This window comes from Thalassophryne amazonica, chromosome 5 (assembly GCF_902500255.1).
Source record: "Thalassophryne amazonica chromosome 5, fThaAma1.1, whole genome shotgun sequence".
NCBI lineage: Eukaryota > Metazoa > Chordata > Actinopteri > Batrachoidiformes > Batrachoididae > Thalassophryne > Thalassophryne amazonica.
In genome coordinates, this window is record NC_047107.1 from 31,575,920 (window position 1) to 31,601,604 (window position 25,685).

At 40.9% G+C, this 25,685-nt stretch overlaps 1 protein-coding gene across 3 annotated transcripts in view; it reads left to right on the top strand.

Moving 5' to 3' along the window:
- Window positions 1-3,223: 3,223 nt before the first annotated feature.
- Window positions 3,224-25,685, top strand: part of ube2d4 (ubiquitin-conjugating enzyme E2D 4 (putative)) — a 51,177-nt gene continuing 28,715 nt past the window's right edge. For all 3 annotated transcript variants that reach the window (XR_004560662.1, XM_034169899.1, XM_034169898.1), the window contains exons 1-5: window positions 3,224-3,489; window positions 17,495-17,558; window positions 19,165-19,196; window positions 19,284-19,361; window positions 19,485-19,590. Coding sequence is in view for 2 of the 3 variants with exons in the window: in XM_034169899.1 (XP_034025790.1) it covers window positions 3,466-3,489; window positions 17,495-17,558; window positions 19,165-19,196; window positions 19,284-19,361; window positions 19,485-19,590 (304 nt within the window). In the remaining variant the exon portion in view is untranslated. The remainder of the gene's footprint in view (window positions 3,490-17,494; window positions 17,559-19,164; window positions 19,197-19,283; window positions 19,362-19,484; window positions 19,591-25,685) is intronic.

Below are 25,685 nucleotides of genomic sequence, written 5' to 3' on the forward strand. Positions count from 1 at the left end.
CCACAGGCGGGGTTCGTCCATTCCGTCATTATCAGTAGCTGCCAGTGTACTGGAGTCAATACTAAAAAGCTATTGGTTTAGCTTTTAGCTGTAACTTCTGCTAATTTTTTTTTTAGTGGTTTATCAGTTTATCTTTATAAAAGTTAACTTTTCAGTTAACTGTTATCAAAGATAACTTTTTGGTTAGCTGTGCCCACCACTGATGATGACACTGTTTTTAACAGATTTCCTGACATGCAGATAGATTTGTTGAATTGGAAAAATTCAGAATATATTATTTCCAGGAGTTAATGGACGTTATTTAATGTGCCATGATCGTGAGAGAGGTGAAGCTGCAGCCGGCGATTGCGCGTGCACGAGTGAGTTCTTTGATCGTGTGGACTTGACATTTGGAATTAAATGGTGACGGTGAGTCTGGCATGTTCAGGATTTTACCCCTTTTGTGGCAAGTTTTTTTTTTTTTTTTTTTTGCTTTGAGTGTGAATTTGGAGCTGGAGTGTGTGTGTGTGTGTGTGTGTGTGTGTGTGTGTGTGTGTGTGTGTGTGTGTGTGTGTGTGTGTGTGTGTGTGTGTGTGTGTGTGTGTGTGTGTGTGTGTGTTGCTGCTGCTCGTTGCTCCTCTCAGCTCGCTGCAAAAAGGAATATCTCTAAGATGTGTTTTCCCCCAGCAGCTGATGTATTTTTTTTAGATTTTATTGATAACAACACTTAGAATTAATCGTGCACAAAGCTGAACCTGCAGCAGAGATGATTATTGACAGACTGCCTTTACGCCTCATGGCGGCAGGTGCACAAGGCCTTCTCAGAGCTGCAGCTTTTACTGTGACTGCATCAAAATGAAGTTTTCACTTAAAAACGAGTCATCATAACACAACATCACACGTATGTCATCTTTGGAATTAATCTGTGCCTCAGTTCTTAATGTTAGCAGCTACATTCCATTGAAGCGCACACTGCGACGCTTCTAGTAGCTACGTCACTTGTCGGAAACACCCGAATACTCACGAGTACTTTGTTTTCATAGCTGTTTTCTGCGAATGTCGTATACTTTGAAACCGGTCATAGAAGTGTACAAAGTAATCCTGGTGGATCATCGGATGGTCACTAACAACCTAAATCTAAATTGTTATGATTTCAGTGCAACATGTCCTTTAAGTAGGGGAAACCGGGGCACAGTGAATCAGTAGCTATATCTGCCCTACTACATATATATTTGCAGCAGTTATGCCATATTTTTTTATGCATAAAGACATCCCCCTTATAAATTAGTGCTTTGTTTTTGGATACATTAAAGGTAAAACTAAGTGGCAAGTGAAGTCATTTTTTTCCTATCAAAAGTCAATTTTGTGGATGTCAGTGTCTTTGTATTTATTTCTCACAACAGAGGAAAGGTGGCCCCCAAAAATTGTTATTAGTTAGAAGACTACCCCGTCCAACTGATGAGCATGTGTTATGTCTTCTCCAGACTATCAGCTAATTGATAACATGACTCATGTGTGTCACATGCACCCGGGCACAGTGAATCAGTCTAGAAAGTGATTTACTAAGCCCCAGTATCCAGTGGATGACAAATATCACTTGTTGAAGCTTACACATTTATTTTTCCATGAATTAAGCCGCTTGGTGCAAAGCAACGCCATGATGAAGCCTCACGGGACATGTTCTGGCATGTCCAGCTCATGCACAATCACAATCGGATATTCACACGACTGGAAAGCAACCGGAATCCGTCTGAAATCCACCTGAAAGCCGTCCTGAGAGACCAACACCGAGGTGGGTTTTGTCCCGTGTAATGAACGGAGCTGTGGCGCGTCCCTCCGCTTTTCTTTCCATGAAAAAAAACTCCTGTAACGGTGGAATGTACCCAAAAAGTGCTGATGTCCACATCTTCTGCCTTTTTGTGAAAGTCAGACGAGGTCCCGGATCAACAAAGCTTTCATGTTGGAAATGATCTGGTTGTTCCAGCGGGGTGTCAGCCTGTCGATGGGGGCTGGGAGCGCGCCGCGCTCTCAGCAGTTGTGGGCCGTCCTTAAAGCGGCAGTAACACCCCGTAATCTGTTTAATCCCCATAAAATCGTCCCTGAAAGCCATATTAATTTTTCGAACGGTGTCCACCTGGAGGTCTCTCACAGTTTCTGGAAAAAATTGATGCAGCAAAGCTCCAAATCGTTCAGACATTTATTCGCAATAAAAAAATAGACGAGAGGGGTGGACCACACCTCAGTCAAAGCCTGCTCACAGGCGAATGATGCAACCGACAGGCATGAAAAAACTCACGCATGCGCACGAGGGTTCAAGCTTGTCTGACGCAATCACACGTGATTCAAATCCATATGGTTTTTTAAAAAAATAATAAGGTCGGATACTTTTCTAACAGACCTTGTATTTGCTGTCTGGGTGGTGAGCCATGATCCATCCTTACCCATCTTGATGTCTGTCCACCTCATTTGTACCCTGCCACTTTGTCAGTTTTATTTTTATCCTCCAATTTGTATCTCTTTGTCAGTTTGTAGTCCATTTGTCTTGTATCTGCTTCCTCCAACAGTGACCATGTTTGCACTGAAAGTAAACCATCTTCACCTGCAAAGACCTGGCGGTGTGTCCTGCATCTGCTACCCTGACACCACAGTGCTCATACTTTCACAATGAATGAATAAATAAAAATTTTAAATAAAGTTTTGCTTCTTATTTTGCCTTGCTTATCATGTTGTTTTGTTTTACTGTTTTCCTATTTGCAAAAACAAATAAATAAAAGAAAATCACATTTTAAAGTATATATACATTTTAATATAAAACATATGCAAATGAATGTATACCCAGCAAAAGATAATAATGAAAAGAAAAAAAGAAAATGGATACTTATGCAATACTTTAATATTTATGTCAATTAATTTTAAAAAGTTCACAAGTATTAAACGTGACACATAACTGGGGGTTTTCTTATTATTGTTAATTGTAAAACATCTCTGATCATTTGAATTTTTTGTCAAAATTTTTGATATTTTTCCTTTAGACCTTACTTGAAAGGATTATTTCTTGCAATATGGTATGTCCTTCAAGTTAATATTTATCCTGAAAAAATGTTTTAATTGCTGTTGCAAGTGCTCGTTATAAATTGCGAGCCATCATCATTTTTTTAATTTTTAATCAAATCAAAACTGTCCACTGTGCGTTGGACTACAAACATGGAGGGCAGCATTGAAATCTCACGATATTTCCGTGATAGTCAGTCAACCAAGAAGAGCTGTGGGGATGAGAAGATATCCTGGTTTCAAGATAAAAGAGTCAGAGATTATCCAACACTTTTGGCACAGAGGCCGTGTTAGAAAACAGCAAGTCACTTGTGTCAGACGCGATATATAAAACCATAAAAAGTGACTTGAAGGTACCGTTGCTGTAGAAGCCAAATTTTATGTGTGAAGTGCTAACTGTTAGCTGACAGGCTAGCTGTAGGAGCCATTGAAGCAATGGCGTTGAAAAGAATTCAAAAGGTGAGTGTTCGCTGTGGTATTTGTGTGCTTTATCACATTGTCACATACATTCTGACTCAGAACACGGCTTTACGAAGGTAAAGCCATGCGGAAATGACGGTTTTGCGCTGCCTTGTCTCGACCTCGCCTTACTTTCGTGTTCCTCCTAAAAATAATTTTCAGACAATGGCGAGCTAATGGCCTCCTTCGTGCAACGCTACAGCACACTGTCGTTACTTAGCGATAACTACTTTCACGGCACCGCCGGTATACTAAAAGATTAATGTTTGGTGTCACTTTACATTTTTCTTTATTTGTACTTAGACCGAACCAGCCATCCCGCAGAGCTGTGCTAGGCCAACAGCTAGCTACCTCTGGTATTTGGATGCTACATGAATTGCTTTCAGATGATTTGCTTGTCATTTGTCTTTATTATTGTGTTTGTGTGGCTTAACTCTTTAGTGTTGAATGGCAGCTGGTTGCCAGATTTGAACCTTGTCGTCAGTGTTGCCATATATGGAAAGGCAAATGGGGCAGTGGAGCAGGCCCTGATGGTGTGTATTTATATAACAGAATAGACAGGCTCCTGTTAAAGACACGTTAAATAACAGGCTTTAACTTTGATCCAAATAGATATTGTGATACTGTCTTTGTTTATGTATTATTCCATGAGTTTTTTTTCATAGGCTATTTTTATTAGTTTTTTACTGAAAGCAAACAATGTCAGTAGGGCTAGAGCTAACAGTGAAACAATACATCACAAATCCTGATAATTGGATCTTGGAGCCTGTATCAAATAGTATCGTATTAGAATGAAAAGTTAACTACTGCATGGTAGCGCTGCGTAGTACAATCCTCCCTATCACATTTAGGCAAAATTGACCCAGAATGCATTGTTGGCGACATCTAGCCCGTCCCTTCTTATGTTTATCAGATTTTGCAAGATTGTAACCACAAATGTTTGACAGGAAGCAACATCAGGTTAATGTTCTCAATGGGGCAGCAGAGGTGTGGACGCAGGACTTTGAAACAGCACTGCTATTTGTTGACGATGTGTATGCTTACCAGCTTATTGACTGTGGTTGGACAAATGAAAGAATAAAGAAACACAAGTGGGATGATGGTAACCGAATGTTTAATGATGTGCAGCTGTGAAATATCCACGCTTATAAAGCCCTATGAAGCCCAAAGTAGGTCTGTGCCAGTTTTCCTGCAGTGAATGGCTCCATTTGTTATCTCAACAGGAACAAATCAAAGAATCAAGAAAAACAAATGTAATAATGGCAGTCAGATATTTAATGACCGTCATGGTGAAGTTCGGAGTCTTGAATGCAAAGCTTCGTGAAACCAGAAGCAAAGTTGGGCAGCAGGACTATATTCTTAGTGGCTGCTGTGTGCCACTTCAGGAGAAGTAGCAGTTGTTGCAACATATGTATTTAATATTTATTTAGTTTGTTCAGTCTGGTTTGCATTCATTGGGTGTATTTTTAACGCTGTGTCATTAACGGCACAGCCGAAAATAAGGCTCACAAAATCTTGGTAAAATAAGGCAGTAATAATAGTGAGCCTGCTATGGTGTTTCAGGGGTGACTATATGTGATGGGTGAATTAAAAGCATTTTCATCATCACCACAATATTCCATGTACAATAAACACACAGCAAAAGACTGCTTAAGAGCCAGTATTTATAAGAGTCTTGCAGGTTGTGATTTATGACCCATTCAGATTTGTCCCAAAAAATTTTTATGGGTCAATATATGTTAGAAACAAACAAAAATCACATTTATTTTAATCCTTGATAGAGTTCCCCTTTTTTAGGCTATCCTAGAAATTTGGAGTCAAAATGAACCAAAATGGCGAAATCACAAAATTTAGATTTTCGAATGCTCATATTTCTGTGCGCCCTGAGTGAGCCAAATTAATTTTCATTTGTGTTGTTTTATCAGGTATTGCACACAGAGGCACAACTTTAAAGAAAGAAAGAAAAGCGTAAAAATGTCTGCGTAAGACCACAGCTCTGAACGTCACCGCACTTTGAGAGACAGATGCGCTGCTGAACAGTGGATGAAAAGCTGTCAGCTTGCTGAAAGTGGGTGAATTGGTCAGTTCAGCCAAACCCGACCTCCCCCTGCTCATGGGCCAATTCTAATGCTGCGATCGACTCACAATACAAAGATAATCGTAATGCACAGTGACTTGAAGAAGTAACTTTAATCTGATTAGGGTTAAACTCCTCTCTTTTCATTAAGCGGTGATGAAAGTTTTCTGGAAATGACCCTAAATCAGGGTTTTTACTCACGTGGTGAATGTTTCCGGGTTTGACAACATACGTCAGAGTCCATTCATTCAGTTCATTTCAGTTCCATGCCCAAACAGGTGGCGGTAATGCACCCTGTTGGTCTGCAAGCCAGCAATAATTTCCAAAGATGAAGAAGGGTTCATTTGTTTTGGGCTTAAGAGCTTATAAAGTCATATTTTTTGGGACTGTGCTGTGCTAAAGTTAGGGATGGGTATCGAGAACCGGTTCCTTTCAGGTATTGTTAAGGAATGATTCAATCCACCAACATCAATAACCTTTTTACTTAAAGTAGATCTGCATTGAAATAAATGTGGTCAGATTTCAGAAAGAAATAGCTGATATGTATTTATAATACCCTTGTGAATGCAGTAGAGGTAAATCTGTAAGCCCAAATTTGTAATTCAGCGGAGAAATCTTTGTTTAAAAATGACAAATTTACAGCTAAAATTTAGCCCTCTGTGAAAACAGTTTGTACAGCCGTATCATTTCCATGACGTCAGGGACAAGACGACGCGCTCCCGCCTTCAGTCCGATCCCGCATTGAAATTGATTTTATCTGTTAGTAATGTTACTGTTATACACATCCTGGTTTCAACATCAAAAAGTAAGCTGTATTGAATGTGAGATATAGCTCTGCATGCCCGGTCTGCATGCTCAGATCAACAGCGAGCGACATCGACAGCGGGCGCCGTTCTTCCCCGACGCCTCGCTCTCACTGCCCCTGATGCGCTTACCAAGTGCATGTGCTCGTTAAATGCCGCCGCGGGCCACTCACACCCCTGTGTCTGCTGTGCAGCTGCAGACACGTCCCTGTCTACTGAATGGAGGTGCAGCCAACTTGGCACAAGTCCAGAGACTACGCTCACCGCTTTAATGCGGAGCGGCCGGTGACACCTGTTGCTCGCAAGGACAGACTTGTTGTGGCAAAATCTGCAGCGCCGCACGTCTCGGTAATTGGAGCCACAGAGCTCCGTGGCTGCTGAGAGAGGTTTATAGCTTTTTAACGACTTGGATTCTTTGCGGGTCTCGCCTCCGTAGCCCGCGACAGTACACCGGAGGCGAAAGACAGTAGATTTTCAATGCGACACCACTCAATCAAACGGGCATATGAAAAAGTCCCCAAAAATAATTTTCAAGCACAAATAAAAGAAATGTGTACTCACCAAACATACCACAAGACAATATGAAGTTTTAAAAAAGTAGATCCTTCCGTATAAGACAAGAAAAAGGTGTAGATGCAAACTGACGTAAATCCACAAATTACAGTTGGCGCGTGCAATGCATGCTGGGAGAGGGTCTTGTCCGTGACGTCTCGGCAGCGTCCATGATAAGAGGGACAGTTTGCGGAGGGCTAAATGTTAGCTGTAAATTTGTCATTTTTAAATGAAGATTTCTCCGTTGAATGACAGATCTGGGCTTGCAGATTTACTTTACTACATTCAGAAGGATCTTATGTGTAAATGTCATTTTTTGGTCCAAAGATCTGACTGCATTTATTTCAATGCAGGTCTACTTTAACGATTCCCTTATCGGTCCTTCAGAGTGGCCGTTGTTTTTGGGGGTGTTTGTCAGGAAAATTTTAATTTCTCTACATTGATTACAGACCCTGCAGTGGGTCTGTAATCATCTTTTCTGCAGTGCGGCTTTGCTTTGAACCTTGAACCAATCGAAGCAGTGATTCGCAGATTGAAGCAGTGCTTCAATCATTGCTTTGTTGAGTTTTTTTTTTTTCTTTCGCTTTTCCCCACTAAAACCCTAAAGAGCATATGGCTGTGAGTATTATTTACCTTTATGTTAAACCGACCTGTTATGGTCTTCTGAAACAGTTGATAGATGTATTTTATAACTTAAAAATGGGACCAATGCTAACACGTTAGCATGTCTGTGGCATTTACAATGTTAAACTTAGCATTAAGCTGTTGCAGCTGTCAAGCGTTTGTTGTTGTAAAAGAGTCAAATGTATTACAAATTGTAATATTTTTAAAATTTATTTTGTTTATATATTAATAATAATAGCAAGCACAACAATAATAGTAATAATAACTAATCTAATGATTATATATAATTTTAGAGAAAGAGACAAAAAGAACCTGAATAAAACACAACATAAAATATAAAACCAACTAACAATGAACATAAATAAATAAATACATACATACAGAAATAAATATGTTTCCTGTGAACACCTAGTGACTCTTACACCTCCATTTCATCCCTGTCTTATTTAAGTTTAATGACAGTTTGTTTCAGGCAAACCATATTTTCAATGTGTTAATTTCTTCAGTGATTTCCTCCAGAACTATCTGCCAAGCTAGAAAACTGCTGCATCCTAGGAAGAGCAGAATACTACCGGAATGAATTTGAATAAGGAACGATTTTTTTTTTCTCACCTAAATGGATGCTGCACTCACTGTAGTTTATTATCTGGAATAATCCCAGATTGCATTTCAGTGCTTCTAGAATTCAAACATTTTCGTGCTTGTGGTGTTGGGGGGTAATTTTGGTTTTCAGCTTTTTTTTTGTTTTCAGCCACTTTCATCCCTGAAATCGTGAGTCACTTTTGTGCGGATTAAAGTTACTAACTGGGACTCCTGTCTTGTTGCGAGAAAGAAACGAGAATCGTCCTCCGTTCTGTTCACACAGCTCCAAACGCTGCGTGGCTCTCTGACGAGTCAAGTTAGAATGATAGAGTCCAGTCGGAATTAATAACTTCAAAGTGAAACACCGTTTTGTTTATTTTTATTTATGTCCAGAGATCAAGGATACAGTGACCAATTTCATATTTATTTACTTTAAGACTCAATGAAATACATAAAAAACCTGTAAAGCCTACTTTTAGTACAAAATTCACAAGAGGTATCGATAAGGAATCAGATCGATAAGCAGAATCAATAATGGCATCGAAATCAATCAATCAATTTTTTTTTATATAGCGTCAAATCACAACAAACAGTTGCCCCAAGGCGCTTTATATTGTAAGGCAAGGCCGTAAAAACCCTAACGGTCAAAACGACCCCCTGTGAGCAAGCACTTGGCGACAGTGGGAAGGAAAAACTCCCTTTTAACAGGAAGAAACCTCCAGCAGAACCAGGCTCAGGGATGGGCAGTCTTCTGCTGGGACTGTTTGGGGCTGAGGGAGAGAACCAGGAAAAAGACATGCTGTGGAGGGGAGCAGAGATCAATCACTAATGATTAAATGCAGAGTGGTGCATACAGAGCAAAAAGAGAAAGAAACACTCAGTGCATCATGGGAACCCCCCAGCAGTCTAAGTCTATAGCAGCATAACTAAGGGATGGTTCAGGGTCACCTGATCCAGCCCTAACTATAAGCTTTAGCAAAAAGGAAAGTTTTAAGCCTAATCTTAAAAGTAGAGAGGGTGTCTGTCTCCCTGATCCGAATTGGGAGCTGGTTCCACAGGAGAGGAGCCTGAAAGCTGAAGGCTCTGCCTCCCATTCTACTCTTACAAACCCTAGGAACTACAAATAAGCCTGCAGTCTGAGAGCGAAGCGCTCTATTGGGGTGATATGGTACTATGAGGTCCCTAAGATAAGATGGGACCTGATTATTCAAAACCTTATAAGTAAGAAGAAGAATTTTAAATTCTATTCTAGAATTAACAGGAAGCCAATGAAGAGAGGCCAATATGGGTGAGATATGCTCTCTCCTTCTAGTCCCCGTTAGTACTCTAGCTGCAGCATTTTGAATTAACTGAAGGCTTTTCAGGGAACTCCAAAAATGACTCCAAGATTTCTCACAGTATTGCTAGAGGTCAGGGTAATGCCATCCAGAGTAAGGATCTGGTTAGACACCATGTTTCTAAGATTTGTCCTACACAGAACCTTGTGGAACTCCATAATTAACCTTAGTCTGTGAAGAAGATTCCCCATTTACATGAACAAATTGTAATCTATTAGATAAATATGATTCAAACCACCGCAGCGCAGTGCCTTTAATACCTATGGCATGCTCTAATCTCTGTAATAAAATTTTATGGTCAACAGTATCAAAAGCAGCACTGAGGTCTAACAGAACAAGCACAGAGATGAGTCCACTGTCTGAGGCCATAAGAAGATCATTTGTAACCTTCACTAATGCTGTTTCTGTAGTATGATGAATTCTAAAACCTGACTGAAACTCTTCAAATAGACCATTCCTCTGCAGATGATCAGTTAGCTGTTTTACAACTACCCTTTCAAGAATTTTTGAGAGAAAAGGAAGGTTGGAGATTGGCCTATAATTAGCTAAGATAGCTGGGTCAAGTGATGGCTTTTTAAGTAATGGTTTAATTACTGCCACCTTAAAAGCCTGTGGTACATAGCCAACTAATAAAGATAGATTGATCATATTTAAGATTGAAGCATTAAATAATGGTAAGGCTTCCTTGAGCAGCCTGGTAGGAATGGGGTCTAATAGACATGTTGATGGTTTGGATGAAGTAACTAATGAAAATAACTCAGACAGAACAATCTGAGAGAAAGAGTCTAACCAAATACCGGCATCACTGAAGGCAGCCAAAGATAACGATACGTCTTTGGGATGGTTATGAGTTATTTTTTCTCTAATAGTTAAAATTTTATTAGCAAAGAAAGTCATGAAGTCATTACTAGTTAAAGTTAAAGGAATACTCGGCTCAATAGAGCTCTGACTCTTTGTCAGCCTGGCTATATCGATAAAATCTTATCACTACCCATCCCTAACTAAAGTACAACCCCAATTCCAGTGAAGTTGGGATGTTGTGTAAAATGTAAATACAGACAGAATACAATGATTTGCAAATTCTTTTCAACCTATATTCAATTGAATACACCACAAAGACATGATATTTAATGTTAAAACTGATAAACTTTATTGTTTTTGTGCAAATATTTGCTCATTTTAAAATGGATGCCTGTAACACATTTCAAAAAAGCTGGGACAGTGGTATGTTTACCACTGTGTTACTTCACCTTTCCTTCTAACAACACTCAATAAACGTTTGGGAACTGAGGACGCTAATTGTGAGTGTCATGATTGGGTATAAAAGGAGCATCAAAAGAAACAGTTTATTGAAGACCCGCTGCAAGGTCTGCAATCAACATAGAGTAATGATCATTTTCCCAACAAAACACCTTCAGAAACAATGGTCGCTCTGAAGGATAAGGAAATTAAGAGCCCCTTCACACATAACATGACTGAAGCTGACTAGCGCACGAAGGAGGAATTGCATGCCATTCTAAAAAATCAAAGCTGCCTCTAACGCCTTGTAGACCTGTTGCTACATCTATTCATGCACACTAGCGGTCGAAAGACAGAGTGTCCTGTGAGAGCCCGTTCGATCCCTCTCGTGGCAGGTGTCGGCCAAATACCAGGTGACACACACGAACATCCAACACCGCTCACTGGGCACTTAGAAAATGTGTACCCATTCACACTGTTAGCATGAAAACAGTGAGCAGATGATCACTTTCGAGCTGGATGTGAAACTTATCTAAGTGCCCCCATGAGTGTGGCATTGCAAAAAGCAACACGTGCTTTGCACGTGTATCACACTTGTGTTGCCCCCCCCCAATTTCATGTGGCACAATGAGAGCACACTTACATGCAATGCTGATAGATGGGACTACCTAGCCATGTCAGAGCGCACACAGCACAGCGAGCCGCTTCCCAGCTGATTGATGTGTCACATTTAAAAACACAGAGACCACAGCCAGTACAGGTATATTAATAAGTACTACAATGGCTACATAACCAATTACATAACAAATAACAAAAAAATGATCACGTTACACAGAAACAGAGTGACAGGTTGGTGTGTGCACTGAACGGGCAGGGTGCGGGGTTGCCGACAGCAGCAGCTGTTGAGATCTCTGGTTCTGGACGTCACAGCTGAGGAACACGTACCGTGTTTTGACAGATATGGCCTTACAACTGTCCATTGTGATGAGCGTGTCTGCTTGCTGTCCTCACGTGGAAATGCATAAAAACATCATCGCTGTTGCGACGGGCTGCAGCGAGGGAGCGCATGGCGTGCACATTGACAGGCTGTCCCAGGTAAAAAGGACCGTCAGATCGTGTGAACGTGCAGCAGGCGATTGTCTAATTTCTTTTTTTAAATATGCTTTTTTATATACTCCTGTTTTAAGATAGTAATGGTAGTGCAATGTTAAAGTTTCCATGTGTTAATCAGAGATTTTGTAAATTAGAGGTTCGAATCCCGCGAGTGCCATTTATTTTTTTTTATTTAATGTGAGCTCTGTTCCACATGACGCAGTGTCTGTCCTGCAGCGCGCCGCCCACAGGACAGGCACTGGACACGCCGGGCCAGCAGATGTGGAAATGATAGAGCGCACTGCTTCATTCATGTCATTTCATGACTGTACATCTGTGACCATGGGTCATCTACAGAGAAACAGACTTACTTGTATTGTCCGCTCGATAAGAGGGATTCAATAAAATGCTGTTTTTTTTATGGTGTGTGGTTTTATTTGTTTTTTTCTCCACAGCAGCGGCGCAATGTGGTGTAACACAGTCCAGCTACTCGCACTGTATTTGCGCACAAGCGTGCATGAAACCGTCGCGACTCGCCAGTGTGTCGTGTACGCCTGTGCGAACGTGCGTCCCACATGACAGCAGGTGGAACGGTTTGTGGTTCCCCATTTTGTGTTTGGTTTGTGGATTTTTTTCCTGTTTCTGCGTCTTTCGTGTTATGTGTGAAGGGGCCCTAAGCAAAAAAGCTATTGATATTGGTGGATCGAATCATTTCTTTACGATTCTAAAAAGAACTGGTACTTGATGTCCAACCGTAAAGTGGAGGGATTTGAATGGTGGATGCATTGTAGTGCAGACATTGGATAATTTTGAATCAATTCACAAATGTTATATAGATTATGTAAAGCTGTATTTGCAGCTTTACATTGCAGTTTTTTTTTGTTTTGTTTTTACTAGTTGGAGAGGGCCTGGGACTTGTATACAGTCCCAATACAATGTAGTTCATTAAAAACTATTTATATAGGGCATTCCCAGGAATCAGAGCATAAAACCGTATAAACTCTTAATAATAAAATAGTAACTGGCAATAATAAGTACTATTAAACAATGTACAAGAATACCAAATTAAAGACATGATAATGTAAAAAAAAGTGTGACTTATATTTGGATATTTGGGGAGGTGATGGTCTAGTGGTTAAGGTGTTGGGCTTGAGTCCAGAAGATCATGGGTTCAAATCCCCGCCTGACTGGAAAATCACTAAGGGCCTTTGGGCAAGGCCTTTAATCCCCTATTGCTCCCAGTGTGTAGTGAGCGCCTTGCATGGCAGTACCCTGACATCGGGGTGAATGTGAGGCATTATTGTAAAGCGCTTTGAGCGTCTGATACAGATGGAAAAGCGCTATATAAATGCAGTCCATTTGGATTTGTCTTCTTCAAGAGGCATTTTTTTTAACATGTGTGACTTACATTACGGAAAATACGGTAAGTACATTTGTTATAAGGGAAATAACAAAAAATTACAGTTCATACATATTCATTTTAGATTTACTTTCATTTGTATAGCACCAAATCACAACAAAGTTGCCTCAAGGTGCTTCACACAAGTAAGGCCTAACCATACCAACTCCTAGAGTAAGCGCAAAGGTGACAGCTGTAAGGAAAAACTCCCTCTGATGATTTGAGGAAGAAACCTCAAGCAGCCCAGACTCAAAGGGGTGACTCTCTGCTTGGGCCATGCTAGCGACACAATTGACAATACAGGAAATTATACAGGAAATTTTGGGAGATTCATGACAGTGGAAATGAAAAACATTATCAAACTGCCTTGTTTGTTTCAAATGAGATAGAGAATGGGCAGCACAGAGGTTTAGTGGTTAGCACAGTTGCCTCACAGCAAGAAGGTCATGGGGTCGATTCCCTGTGGCCTTGTTCGCCCTGTGTTTGTGTGGGTTCCCTCCGAGTCCGCTGGCTTCTTCCCACATCCAAACACGTGTAGGTTTGGTGGATTGGAAACATTAAATTGTCCGTAGGTCTGCGTGCGGGTGTGAATGTGTTTGTTTGTCTATATGTGGCCCTGTCACAGACTGGCATCCTGTCCAGGGTGTACCCTGCATCAAGCCCCATGGCTGTTGGGATAGCTCCCCACCACCACCACCACCACATGACCCTTATACACGCAACAAAAATATAAACGCAACACTTTTGGTTTTGCTCCCATTTTGTATGAGATGAACTCAAAGATCTAAAACTTTTTCCACATACACAATATCACCATTTCCCTCAAATATTGTTCACAAACCAGTCTAAATCTGTGATAGTGAGCACTTCTCCTTTGCTGAGATAATCCATCCCACCTCACAGGTGTGCCATATCAAGATGCTGATTAGACACCATGATTAGTGCACAGGTGTGCCTTAGACTGTCCACAATAAAAGGCCACTCTGAAAGGTGCAGTTTTGTTTTATTGGGGGGGGGATACCAGTCAGTATCTGGTGTGACCACCATTTGCCTCATGCAGTGCTACACATCTCCTTTGCATAGAGTTGATCAGGTTGTCAGTTGTGGCCTGTGGAATGTTGGTCCACTCCTCTTCAATGGCTGTGCGAAGTTGCTGGATATTGGCAGGAACTGGTACACGCTGTCGTATACGCCGGTCCAGAGCATCCCAAACATGCTCAATGGGTGACATGTCCAGTGAGTATGCCGGCCATGCAAGAACTGGGACATTTTCTCCTTTCAAGAATTGTGTACAGATCCTTGCAACATGGGGCCGTGCATTATCCTGCTGCAACATGAGGTGATGTTCTTGGATGTATGGCACAACAATGGGCCTCAGGATCTCGTCACGGTATCTCTTTGCATTCAAAATACCATCAATAAAATGCACCTGTGTTCTTCGTCCATAACAGACGCCTGCCCATACCATAACCCCACCGCCACCATGGGCCACTCGATCCACAACATTGACATCAGAAAACCGCTCACCCACACGATGTCACACACGCTGTCTGCCATCTGCCCTGGACAGTGTGAACCGGGATTCATCCGTGAAGAGAACACCTCTCCAATGTGCCAAACGCCAGCGAATGTGAGCATTTGCCCACTCAAGTCGGTTACGACGACGAACTGGAGTCAGGTCGAGACCCCGATGAGGACGACGAGCATGCAGATGAGCTTCCCTGAGACGGTTTCTGACAGTTTGTGCAGAAATTCTTTGGTTATGCAAACCGATTGTTTCAGCAGCTGTCCGAGTGGCTGGTCTCAGACGATCTTGGAGGTGAACATGCTGGATGTGGAGGTCCTGGGCTGGTGTGGTTACACGTGGTCTGCGATTGTGAGGCTGGTTGGATGTACTGCCAAATTCTCTGAAACACTTTTGGAGATGGCTTATGGTAGAGAAATGAACATTCAATACACGAGCAACAGCTCTGGTTGACATTCCTGCTGTCAGCATGCCAATTGCACGCTCCCTCAAATCTTGCGACATCTGTGGCATTGTGCTGTGTGATAAAACTGCACCTTTCAGAGTGGCCTTTTATTGTGGACAGTCTAGTGCACACCTGTGCACTAATCATGGTGTCTAATCAGCATCTTGATATGGCACACCTGTGAGGTGGGATGGATTATCTCAGCAAAGGAGAAGTGCTCACTATCACAGATTTAGACTGGTTTGTGAACAATATTTGAGGGAAATGGTGATATTGTGTATGTGGAAAAAGTTTAGATCTTTGAGTTCATCTCATACAAATGGGAGCAAAACCAAAAGTGTTGCATTTATATTTTTGTTGAGTGTATGAAGTAAGCTGTTAAAAATGAGTGAGACAAAGAGAGGTTGAAACTTTGTAAGGAGACTCAAATACTTTCAGCATTCGTTTAATGGCCCGGTCACACGGTGTACGATTCCTGAACGAAGGGCAAAAAGTACAAAGTCACAAATCACTGAGAAAAGGTGGACGAATGAGCTTTTGACTTTTCCTATCATCGAATGCCCTGCGAATCAAGACCGCAAAAGGAGCGAAAGAGGAACAAAACTAAACCGAAGCTAATGTTGATCTCCACGCTTTCAACGAAATGTGCCTGGAGCCACTGCTGGAGCAGTGTGTGTCTGCATCCTGCTCTGCATTCCAGAATTTGCCACTGGGACGGAGCTCTGTAGTGCCCGAGTCCTGGAGAAGCTGCAAACATGTGACCTGACTCACTGTGGAGATCTGTGCGCATGTCGGTGGAGCCACCTGCCCCGCTTGCTCGTCCAGAACAACAGAGGGATCATCTCCTTCATCATCAGAATCCTCACTGTCTGGTTAAGACTGACGACATGCAGCACACTCCATCCTGCTTCAATTTATATATAAAAAAACACGCTGGTGTGTCGTGGTGGCTGCTGTATCATTGTATTACGTTACTAAGCCATATATGTTGATTTATAACAGAAAACTATCGAAAGAGGGAATATATAAAAGTGTAAAGATGATTGAATATATCAGAGCAGTAAGTTGATCAGTCCTTGTGAACACTGCACATTGACTCCCCATGTGCGGTTAATTCCACCAGCTGCTACTGATCCACAGTGTGAATTCTGCCTTCCAGAACAGCTCTGATATAATCATCTGAATCATCTACCTGTTGCCACATGTACAGAAGGGCTGGATTGTCATTTCTACACTCATATTGTTATATATATATATAAAAAAAAAATAGCGCACGCAGGAGGCGATTGCTGCTGCGTTCAAGCACTGTTGGAAATTATACAACTTTTTTTGTTGTTTCAGATTTAGCGGTTGCTTGTGGCAGGAGCGTGGTTTTCATTCTATTTTTGGTAAAGTAATTCATTGTATTGACACAAAAGATTAATTCTGACTTGTATAAGGTGCCTGAGCCCATTGAAGCTGACCCCCCACCCAGATAAAAAAAAAAATCCAAGCAAACAGGCTGAGTTTGCCCTGTAATTTCCGACGGTACATGAACACAGTGGCAGCTAATGCTCCAAAAACTAAGCAAACTATAAGAAACCGTCAAGAACAGCAGCAAAATGAAATACGGGCGAATTGAGGTTTTCGCCGGCGTTCATTCAAATTTTTCGAAAGTTTAAAAAACCGACGAAGCACCAGCTGCAGAAACGAAGCTGGGCGGAGGTTAAACGATGCCAACAAAAGTCCAGTTTTCTTGTTTTGTTTGGGCTTCGTTCCTCTTTAAGTGCCGTGTGACCGGGCCTTAAGACCCCTGTCAAACATGGCATGAATGAGGCAAATGCATCAGAATGAAGAATTAACCCACATTCGCAAAGTGTTCTACTGTTTCAGGAATTGGTACCTTGATGTTGGTAGATGGATTATTGTCAGAACCTTGTACTGCTGCTCTCATCATGGAGTTGAAATGAACGTCAAAACTATTTTGCTTTGAAACACACTTGGTAAACTTTGAGGTTTTGGATGTGTTTGGAAAGATTAGTCTTACGTGCTGATATTACTGTCTGAAATTGCATTGGCTCTGTCACTGTTCAAAGACAAATTACTTGTATTGTCCAACCAGTAGTCTAAAGCTCCCATATATTAAATTTAGAACTTAATAAATGCTAGAAAAACAAAAATAAAACAAATTGCCTCACATTTGATGAGATAGGACAAATTCTATTTTCACTTTTTTTTTTTTTTACTGCAGATAAATTGTTAATTCAAAATAAAGTTTGCATTAACATTTTTAGTATGTTAACAATGCATACATTGAAGTCTGCTTCATTTTGTTCCTTAATTGCCTTTAGGAATTGTCAGACCTGCAGAGGGACCCACCGGCTCAGTGCTCTGCTGGACCAGTTGGAGATGATTGTAAGTAGTTTAAGTGTTGGCGTATGGATAAATTCATTTGCACACTCTTGTTAATACAACACTTGCTTGTCAGTTTACTGCAACCTGATATTCAAAAATGTACAGTGGGGAAAATAAGTATTTGACCCCATGTCAGTTTTGCAGGATTTCCCACCTACAAAGAGTGGAGAGTTCTGTAATTTTTTTCATAGCTACACTTCAACTGTGAGAGATCCACATTGTATGATTTTTAAATAATTAATTTGCATTTTATTGCATAAAATAAGTATTTGAACACCTACCAACCAGCAGGAATTCTGGCTCTCACAGACCTGTTAATTTTTCTTTAAGAAGCTTATTCTGCACTCTTTACCTGTATTAACAGCACCTGTTTGAACTTGTTACCTGTTTAAAAGACACCTGTTCACACACTCAATCAATCAGTCTAAGGACACCAGGGACAAAACTGTAGACCTGCACAAGGCTGGGATGGACTACAGGACAACAGGCAAGCAGCTTGGGAGAAGACAACAACTGTTAGGATTATTTATTAGAAAGTGGAAGAAACACAAGATGACTGTCAATCTCCCTCGGTCTGGGATTCCATGCAAGATCTCAGTTTGTGGGGTAAGGATGATTCTGAGAAAACTCCACAGGAGCTACACAGGAGGACCTGGTCAATGACCTGAAGAGAGCTGGGAACACATGATGCTGTCATGGTTTAAAATCTTGCAGGGCAGCAAGGTCCCCTTGCTCAAGACAGCACATGTCCAGGCCCGTTTGAAGTTCACCAGTGACCATCTGGATGATCCAGAGGAGGCATGGGAGAAGGTCATGTGGTCACATGAGACCAAAATAGAGGTTTTTGGAATCATCTCCACTTACCATGTTTAGAGGATGAGAACAACCCCAAGAAAACCATCCCAACCGTGAAGCATGGGGGTGGAAACATCATACTCTGGGGGTGCTCTTCTGCATAGGGGACAGGACGACTGCACCGTATTGAAGGGAGGATGGATGGGGTCATGTATTGCAAGATTTTGGCAAACAACCTCCTTCCCTCAGTAAGAGCATTGAAGATGGGTCATGGCTGGGTCACCCAGCATGACAATGACCCGAAACACACAGCCAGGGCAACTAAGGAGGGGCTCCGTAAGAAGCATTTCAAGGTCCTGGAGTGGCCTGGCCAGTCTGCAGACCTGAACTCAATAGAAAATCTTTGGAGGGAGCTGAAACTCCAAACCTGAAAGATTTGGAGAAGATCTGTATGGAGGAGTGGACCAAAATCCCTGCTGCAGTGTGTGAAAACTTGGTCAAGAACTTCAGGAAACGTCTGACCTCTGTAATGGCAGACAAATGTTTCTGTACCAATTGTTAAGCTCTGTTTTTCTAGGGGGTCAAATACTTATTTCATGCAGTAAAATGCATGAAAAATAATAAAATGCAATGTGTACCTACGATAAAAATTACAGACCTCTCCATTCTTTGTAGGTGGGAAAACCTGCAAAACTGACGGGGTCAAATACTTATTTTCCCCACTGTAGGTCTGTAGCGATTGTAAATAATCTTGGAAAAAATGCAGCTGCTTTTTTACATTTGTCAAAAGATATTTGTGTTTTTCTTCCAGTGTTTCATTGGCAGGCAACAATAATGGGCCCAGTAAGTTAATATGTATCTCAACTCTTTTCAGAGAGCTATTGTTGTGAAATTTCTGTCCACAAACCTGTTTTTCTTTTGTTGTAACAGAATGACAGCCCTTATCAAGGTGGAGTGTTTTTCCTCACCATTCATTTTCCCACAGATTACCCCTTTAAACCACCAAAGGTAAGTAAGGCATTCCCTTTTGTTAATTTATCTCGTGTTTCAGTCCAATATATTAGTTACACTGACAGAAGCAGAACTGCCTTCACCAATAAATTACTTTTTCCTCCTCCTCTTCTGTGGCAGGTTGCATTCACAACGAAAATTTACCATCCCAATATCAACAGCAATGGAAGCATTTGTCTGGATATACTCCGATCTCAATGGTCGCCTGCTCTTACAGTATCAAAGGGTAAGGAATGAGTTTGTCTTCAAAAGAGTAACACAAACAGTGAATTTAGAAGCCTCTTGATTTCTTGGATAAGGATTTTATTGAGGTGTTGCCCTATTAACATTCTTCCTAATTAAAACAGGCACTAATATGTGTATATATGTATGTGTATGTATATATATATGTATATATATATATGTATATATATGTGTGTGTGTGTGTGTGTGATTCCCCCCGCCAAAAAATAAAGCATAACTACACATTTCACAATGGCCTTTGATTGTGGCCAGCCTAAGGCACACCTGTGCAATGATCACGCTGTCGAATGTGAGGCGGGATGGATCATCTTGGCAAACGAGAAATGTTCACTAACAGATTTAGACAGATTTGTGACAATATTTGAGATATATGGGTCTTTTGTGTACAGTGGTCCCTTGCTATAGCGCGGTTCACCTTTCGCGGCCTCGCAGTTTCACGGATTTTTTTAGTGCAATTTTGCATGCTTCTTTTTTATTTTATTTTTTTAACAGCGCATTTTGTTCTGTGTCCTTATCAGTTGGCCCGGTCGCGGCATCGGTCAGGCTGAGCACGTAAACACACAACCAGCAGTTCTGCGAAAGAAACTTTGCGCACGTAACTCCCCCCACCTCTGTCCGGTTGAACTTATGTTTTTTCTTTTGTTCAATTAAACAAAAAAAAAAGATTGGGTTGAACTTTGACCGCGTCAGCCTGCCGACAAGCGGCAAAGCGTGCTCCCATCAGAAGCGTCACGTCAAAAGCCGAACTAAAGCAACGCTTCTGACACCTCGAAAAAAAACAACGCGTCTCACGCCTCTGACACTTCCGATGCGTGAAAGGCCCATTAATCTGCAATAATGAGCCTGAAATAGCACTGATCAAAATAATGAGGATAAAATGTATATCGGATTCCTGATCGGGATGCAACGTCTGATTTCGATCAAGTCTGAAACCACGTGATCGGGCCCGATTTCCGATCACGTGATCGGATCGGGACATCCCTACTATTTATGTTCTGGGCTTTTCACACATGACATCCCCAGACTGTATGGAAAATAGTGAATAAAAACACATCCGCTGAGATTTCATGCTGCTGCTTTGTCGCTGTGGGTGGAACTCCACCGCATTTGTGTGGCAATACACACAAAGAGACACTCAAGTAGGTGAAGATGTGCTCCTTCAGGCTAATGCCTTTTTGTTTTTTTTCTTTGCCAACTCTTCCCTTACAATTATGTAATTCCTGCCAGAAAGCTTTGAAGAATAAGTCCACATGGTATGGCTCTCAAAGTAATGTGTTAATTTAGATTAATGAATTAGAGCACTTGTATAGCATAATTCTTTTTTTGTTTTGGGTTTTTTTTGTTGTGTTTTTTTGTCAATTCATCGCACTTTGATTCTTTTGTTTTGGTGTCATTGACTTGGTCTGTAAATAGTGTTTTTGAGAGCAATAACTGGTGTGGATGTCTGTCTTTGGACACTTTTTGCATTGTTTAAACAGTAGCACTAGACCAGCAGTTTTTGTTGTTGTTGCTTTTTACTTTTTTATAGCTCAAAGTTAAAATGGCACATCAACAGTGCACGGACAATCTGTGTTGCTCTCTGACTGAGAAATAAAAAGTTAATGTTTCCTGCTGCTAAGCGACATATGTAGGTGAATGATCTGTTAAATATTTTCATACCAAAGTCAAAGTAAGTCCTTTTGGCTGCTCCCTTGTTTTTCCACTCGGGGTCGCCACAACAGGTCTGAGGTGGCTCCGTTTGTTGATGTGGCACACGTTTTATGCCATATACCCTTCCTGACGCAATTCTTGCTTTAACAGCTGTTGTTATGTTTGATTCATGATGTCTTTCATCCAGATTTGAATGTTTGGTGATCAGATTTGAAAATTAGAGCCAGTTAATTATTAAAGGGGTCATATTGTGCCAGACCACTTTTTAATCTATCTTTTACATTTTCATGTGTTTGAAATTTAATGTTCAACATGGCCAGCATCCCATAATTCTGAGTGTTTTCACAGAGATTCTCCTGATTTCAGCAAATTTGAATATTTAATTGAATTTTGAATTTTTATTTGGCGCGCGCACACACACACACACACACACACAACTTAAAGAAATCTCTCACAAAAGCAAACAAAACCTCAACAAAACAATTTCCTGGTTGTGTGCGGCCAAAAGGGTGTGGGCTGAAGCAAAGGCTTATAAACGGCCACCCCTATCATGAGTTGCCATATACTCATATACAACCCTGGCAATAATTATGGAATCACCGGCCTCGGAGGATGTTCCTTCAGTTGTTTAGTTTTGTAGAAAAAAAAGCAGATAACAGACATGACACAAAACTAAAGTCATTTCAAATGGCAACTTTCTGGCTTTAAGAAACACTATAAGAAATCAAGAAAAAAAATTGTCATTCAGTAACTGTTACTTTTTTAGACAAAGCAGAGGAAAAAAATATGGACTCACTCAATTCTGAGGAATAATTATGGAATCACCCTGTAAATTTTCATCCCCAAAACTAACACCTGCATCATATCAGATCTGCTCGTTAGTCTGCATCTAAAAAGGAGTGATCACACCTTGGAGAGCTGTTGCACCAAGTGTACTGACATGAATAATGGCTCCGACACGAGAGATGTCAATTGAAACAAAGGAGAGGATTATCAAACTCTTAAGAGGGTAAATCATCACGCAATGTTGCAAAAGATGTTGGTTGTTCACGGTCAGCTGTGTCTAAACTCTGGACCAAATACAAACATGGGAAGGTTGTTAAAGGCAAACATACTGGTAGACCAAGGAAGACATCAAAGCGTCAAGACAGAAAACTTAAAGCAGTATGTCTCAAAAATCGAAAATGCACAACAAAACAAATGAGGAACGAATGGGAGGAAACTGGAGTCAACGTCTGTGACCGAACTGTAAGAAACCACCTAAAGGAAATGGGATTTACATACAGAAAAGCTAAACGAAAGCCATCATTAACACCTAAACAGAAAAAACAAGGTTACAGTGGGCTAAGGAAAAGCAATCGTGGACTGTGGATGACTGGATGAAAGTCATATTCAGTGATGAATCTCGAATCTGCATTGGGCAAGGTGATGATGCTGGAACTTTTGTTTGGTGCCGTTCCAATGAGATTTATAAAGATGACTGCCTGAAGAGAACATGTAAATTTCCACAGTCATTGATGATATGGGGCTGCATGTCAGGTAAAGGCACTGGGGAGATGGCTGTCATTACATCATCAATGAATGCACAAGTTTACGTTGATATTTTGGACAATTGAAAGGATGTTTGGGGATGATGAAATAATTTTTCAAGATGATAATGCATCTTGCCATAGAGCAAAAACTGTGAAAACATTCCTTGCAAAAAGACACATAGGGTCAGTATCATGGCATAGGGTCAGTGTCAACGGGCAGATCTGAATTGATGCAGGTGTTAGTTTGGGAGATGAAAATTTACAGGGTGCTTCCATAATTTATTCCTCAGAATTGAGTGATTCCATATTTTTTTCCTGTGCTTGGTCTAAAAAAGTAACTTACTGACTGCCACAATCTTTTTTTTTTCTTGATTTCTTATAGTGTTTCTTAAAGCCAGAAAGTTGCCATTTGAAATGACTTTAGTTTTGTGTCATGTCTTTGACTCATGTCAGCAACTACAAAAAGAAAAGGACACGAAGACAAGCAAAAATTTTTTGTAGATTAATCAATACACCAAAACATCTGAACATGGAACAGTCAGCACTATGAAGCACAGATTAAACAAAAGAACAGAAACAAAAACAATTTATCTAATTTATCGTAGTAAGCACTTTTGTTATTTTTATAAGATCTTTGCAGGCCAGCCAAAGTACCAAATAATTTAATACCATCAGGGCAGTCATTCCAGATTTTAACCCCTTTTAACAGATACACAATGACTTTTTACAGTAGTACGATACTTTACGCAGTCAAATACTGATACTCCTCTGAGATGATAACAGGACTCCCTCATTTCCTGGACATGTTGCAGTGAGAGTTCATTTTTAACTTTATACATGAACTGTATCATAAAATAATCAACCAAGTCCCAAAATTTCAAAATAAACAAACAGTGGATTCATTGGCTCCCGATAAGGTTTTTTTTTTTTACTTATAACTCTTATAGCTTTCTTTTGTAACAGAAATTTTGGATTTATATTTGTTTTATATGCATTTCCCCAAAATTTGTGACTGACAGATTTTTTAACACATTTTTCACATGTAATAGAAATAACCCACCCCCTAATGACCCAGTCACATGGCACAAGACAATTCCTGAATGAAGGGAAAAGTAAAAAAAAAAAGTCACAATTCGTTGAGAAAAGGTGGACGAAAGAGCTTTATTACTGAACAGCCTGCGAAGCAAGAGCGCAAAAGGGACGAAAGAGGAAATTAACAAAATCAAGGCTAACGATCTCGACGCTTTAAATGAAACGCGCCTGGAGCCACAGCTGGCGCAGTGTGTGTGTCTGCATCTCTGAGTTCCAGGACTCAGCGCTGGGACGGAGCTCATAGCGCCTGAGTCCTGGAGAAACTGCAAACAAAAGTTGTGGAGATGTGTGCGCATGTCGGTGGACCCACCTGCTTTGGTTCCTCGTCCAGAACAAAAGAGGGATCATCTCCTTCATCATCAGAATCCTCGCTGTCTTTCGACATGCTGCACGCTCCGTCTTGCTCCAATAAAAAAAAGAAAAAAAAAAAGTGTGCTGTGGTCAGTGCGGTATCACGTTACTAAGCCATATACAAGGTCTGTTAGAAAAGTATCGGACTTTTTTTTTTCTTTTCAAAAACCTGATGTATTTGAATCAAGCCTGCTTGCGTGAGCCAACCTTGAACCTTCGTGCGCATGCGTGCATATTTTCACACCTGTCGATTGCGTCATTTGCTGGCAAGCCACGTTTGTGTGAGGTCGTATGTAGTGAGCTCGTCGGATTTTCATTGCAAGGAAAATGACGGAACGAGTGGCGCAGACTGAAATGATGGTTCTTGGTCCAGCAAGACATCGGCATCAATTTGATCAGCTAGCGCTTAGCCTAAGTTCATGTGTTATACATCATACTGACAAAGTGAGGAACCTTGGGGTAATTTTTGATCCTACATTGTCCTTTGACCTCCACATTAGGGACATTACGAGGACTGCTTTCTTCCATCTAAGAAATATAGCAAAGATTCGTCCCATCCTGTCTGTGGCTGATGCTGAGACTCTGATTCATGCTTTTGTTTCTTCTAGATTGGACTATTGTAATGCTTTGTTTTCTGGTTTACCACAGTCCAGCATCAGGAGTCTTCAACTGGTTCAAAATGCTGCTGCCAGACTTCTGACACGAAGCAGAAGGTTTGACCATATTACGCCGGTTCTGGCATCCCTTCACTGGCTTCCGGTCTCTTTGAGATCGGATTTTAAAGTATTACTATTGGCCTATAAAATTGTTCATGGACTGGCACCCCCCTATCTGGCCGCCCTGGTTGAGTCCTATGTGCCGGCAAGGGCTCTGCATTCACAGGATGCAGGACTATTGTGTGTCCCGAGGGTGAAGAAAAAGTCAGTGGGTTACAGAGCTTTTTATCACTGCGCCCCAGCTCTGTGGAATGATCTGCCTGCGCTGATACGACAGTCGGATTCTGTAGAGACTTTTAAAGCCAGGCTGAAGACACATTTGTTCTCCCTGTTTTATCATTAGTATTTTATATGATTGTGTGTCCTTTTTGTTATTTGTTTTATTTATTTTACTACTTTTACCTTTTTATGGTTAAATTTTTTTTATTGTTTTAATCTTATTTCATTTTATTCTGCTTTTAAATGTTTGTGAAGCACCTTGAGGCGATTACTCATGATTTGGCGCTATATAAATTAATAAATGATTATTGTATTATTATTATTATTATCATTATAGCGCCACATCAAATTTTGCCAGAAACTGAGTGACAGCCAGGTGGAAACCATTAGGAAGATTCAGATGGCTTTCGGTGACAATGCTCTGGGCGCACACAGATTAAGGAGTGGTACAACCGATTTAAAGACGGCCGCACAACGGTGGAGAGCGAGCCGCGCTCTGGTTGGCCATCAACATGCTG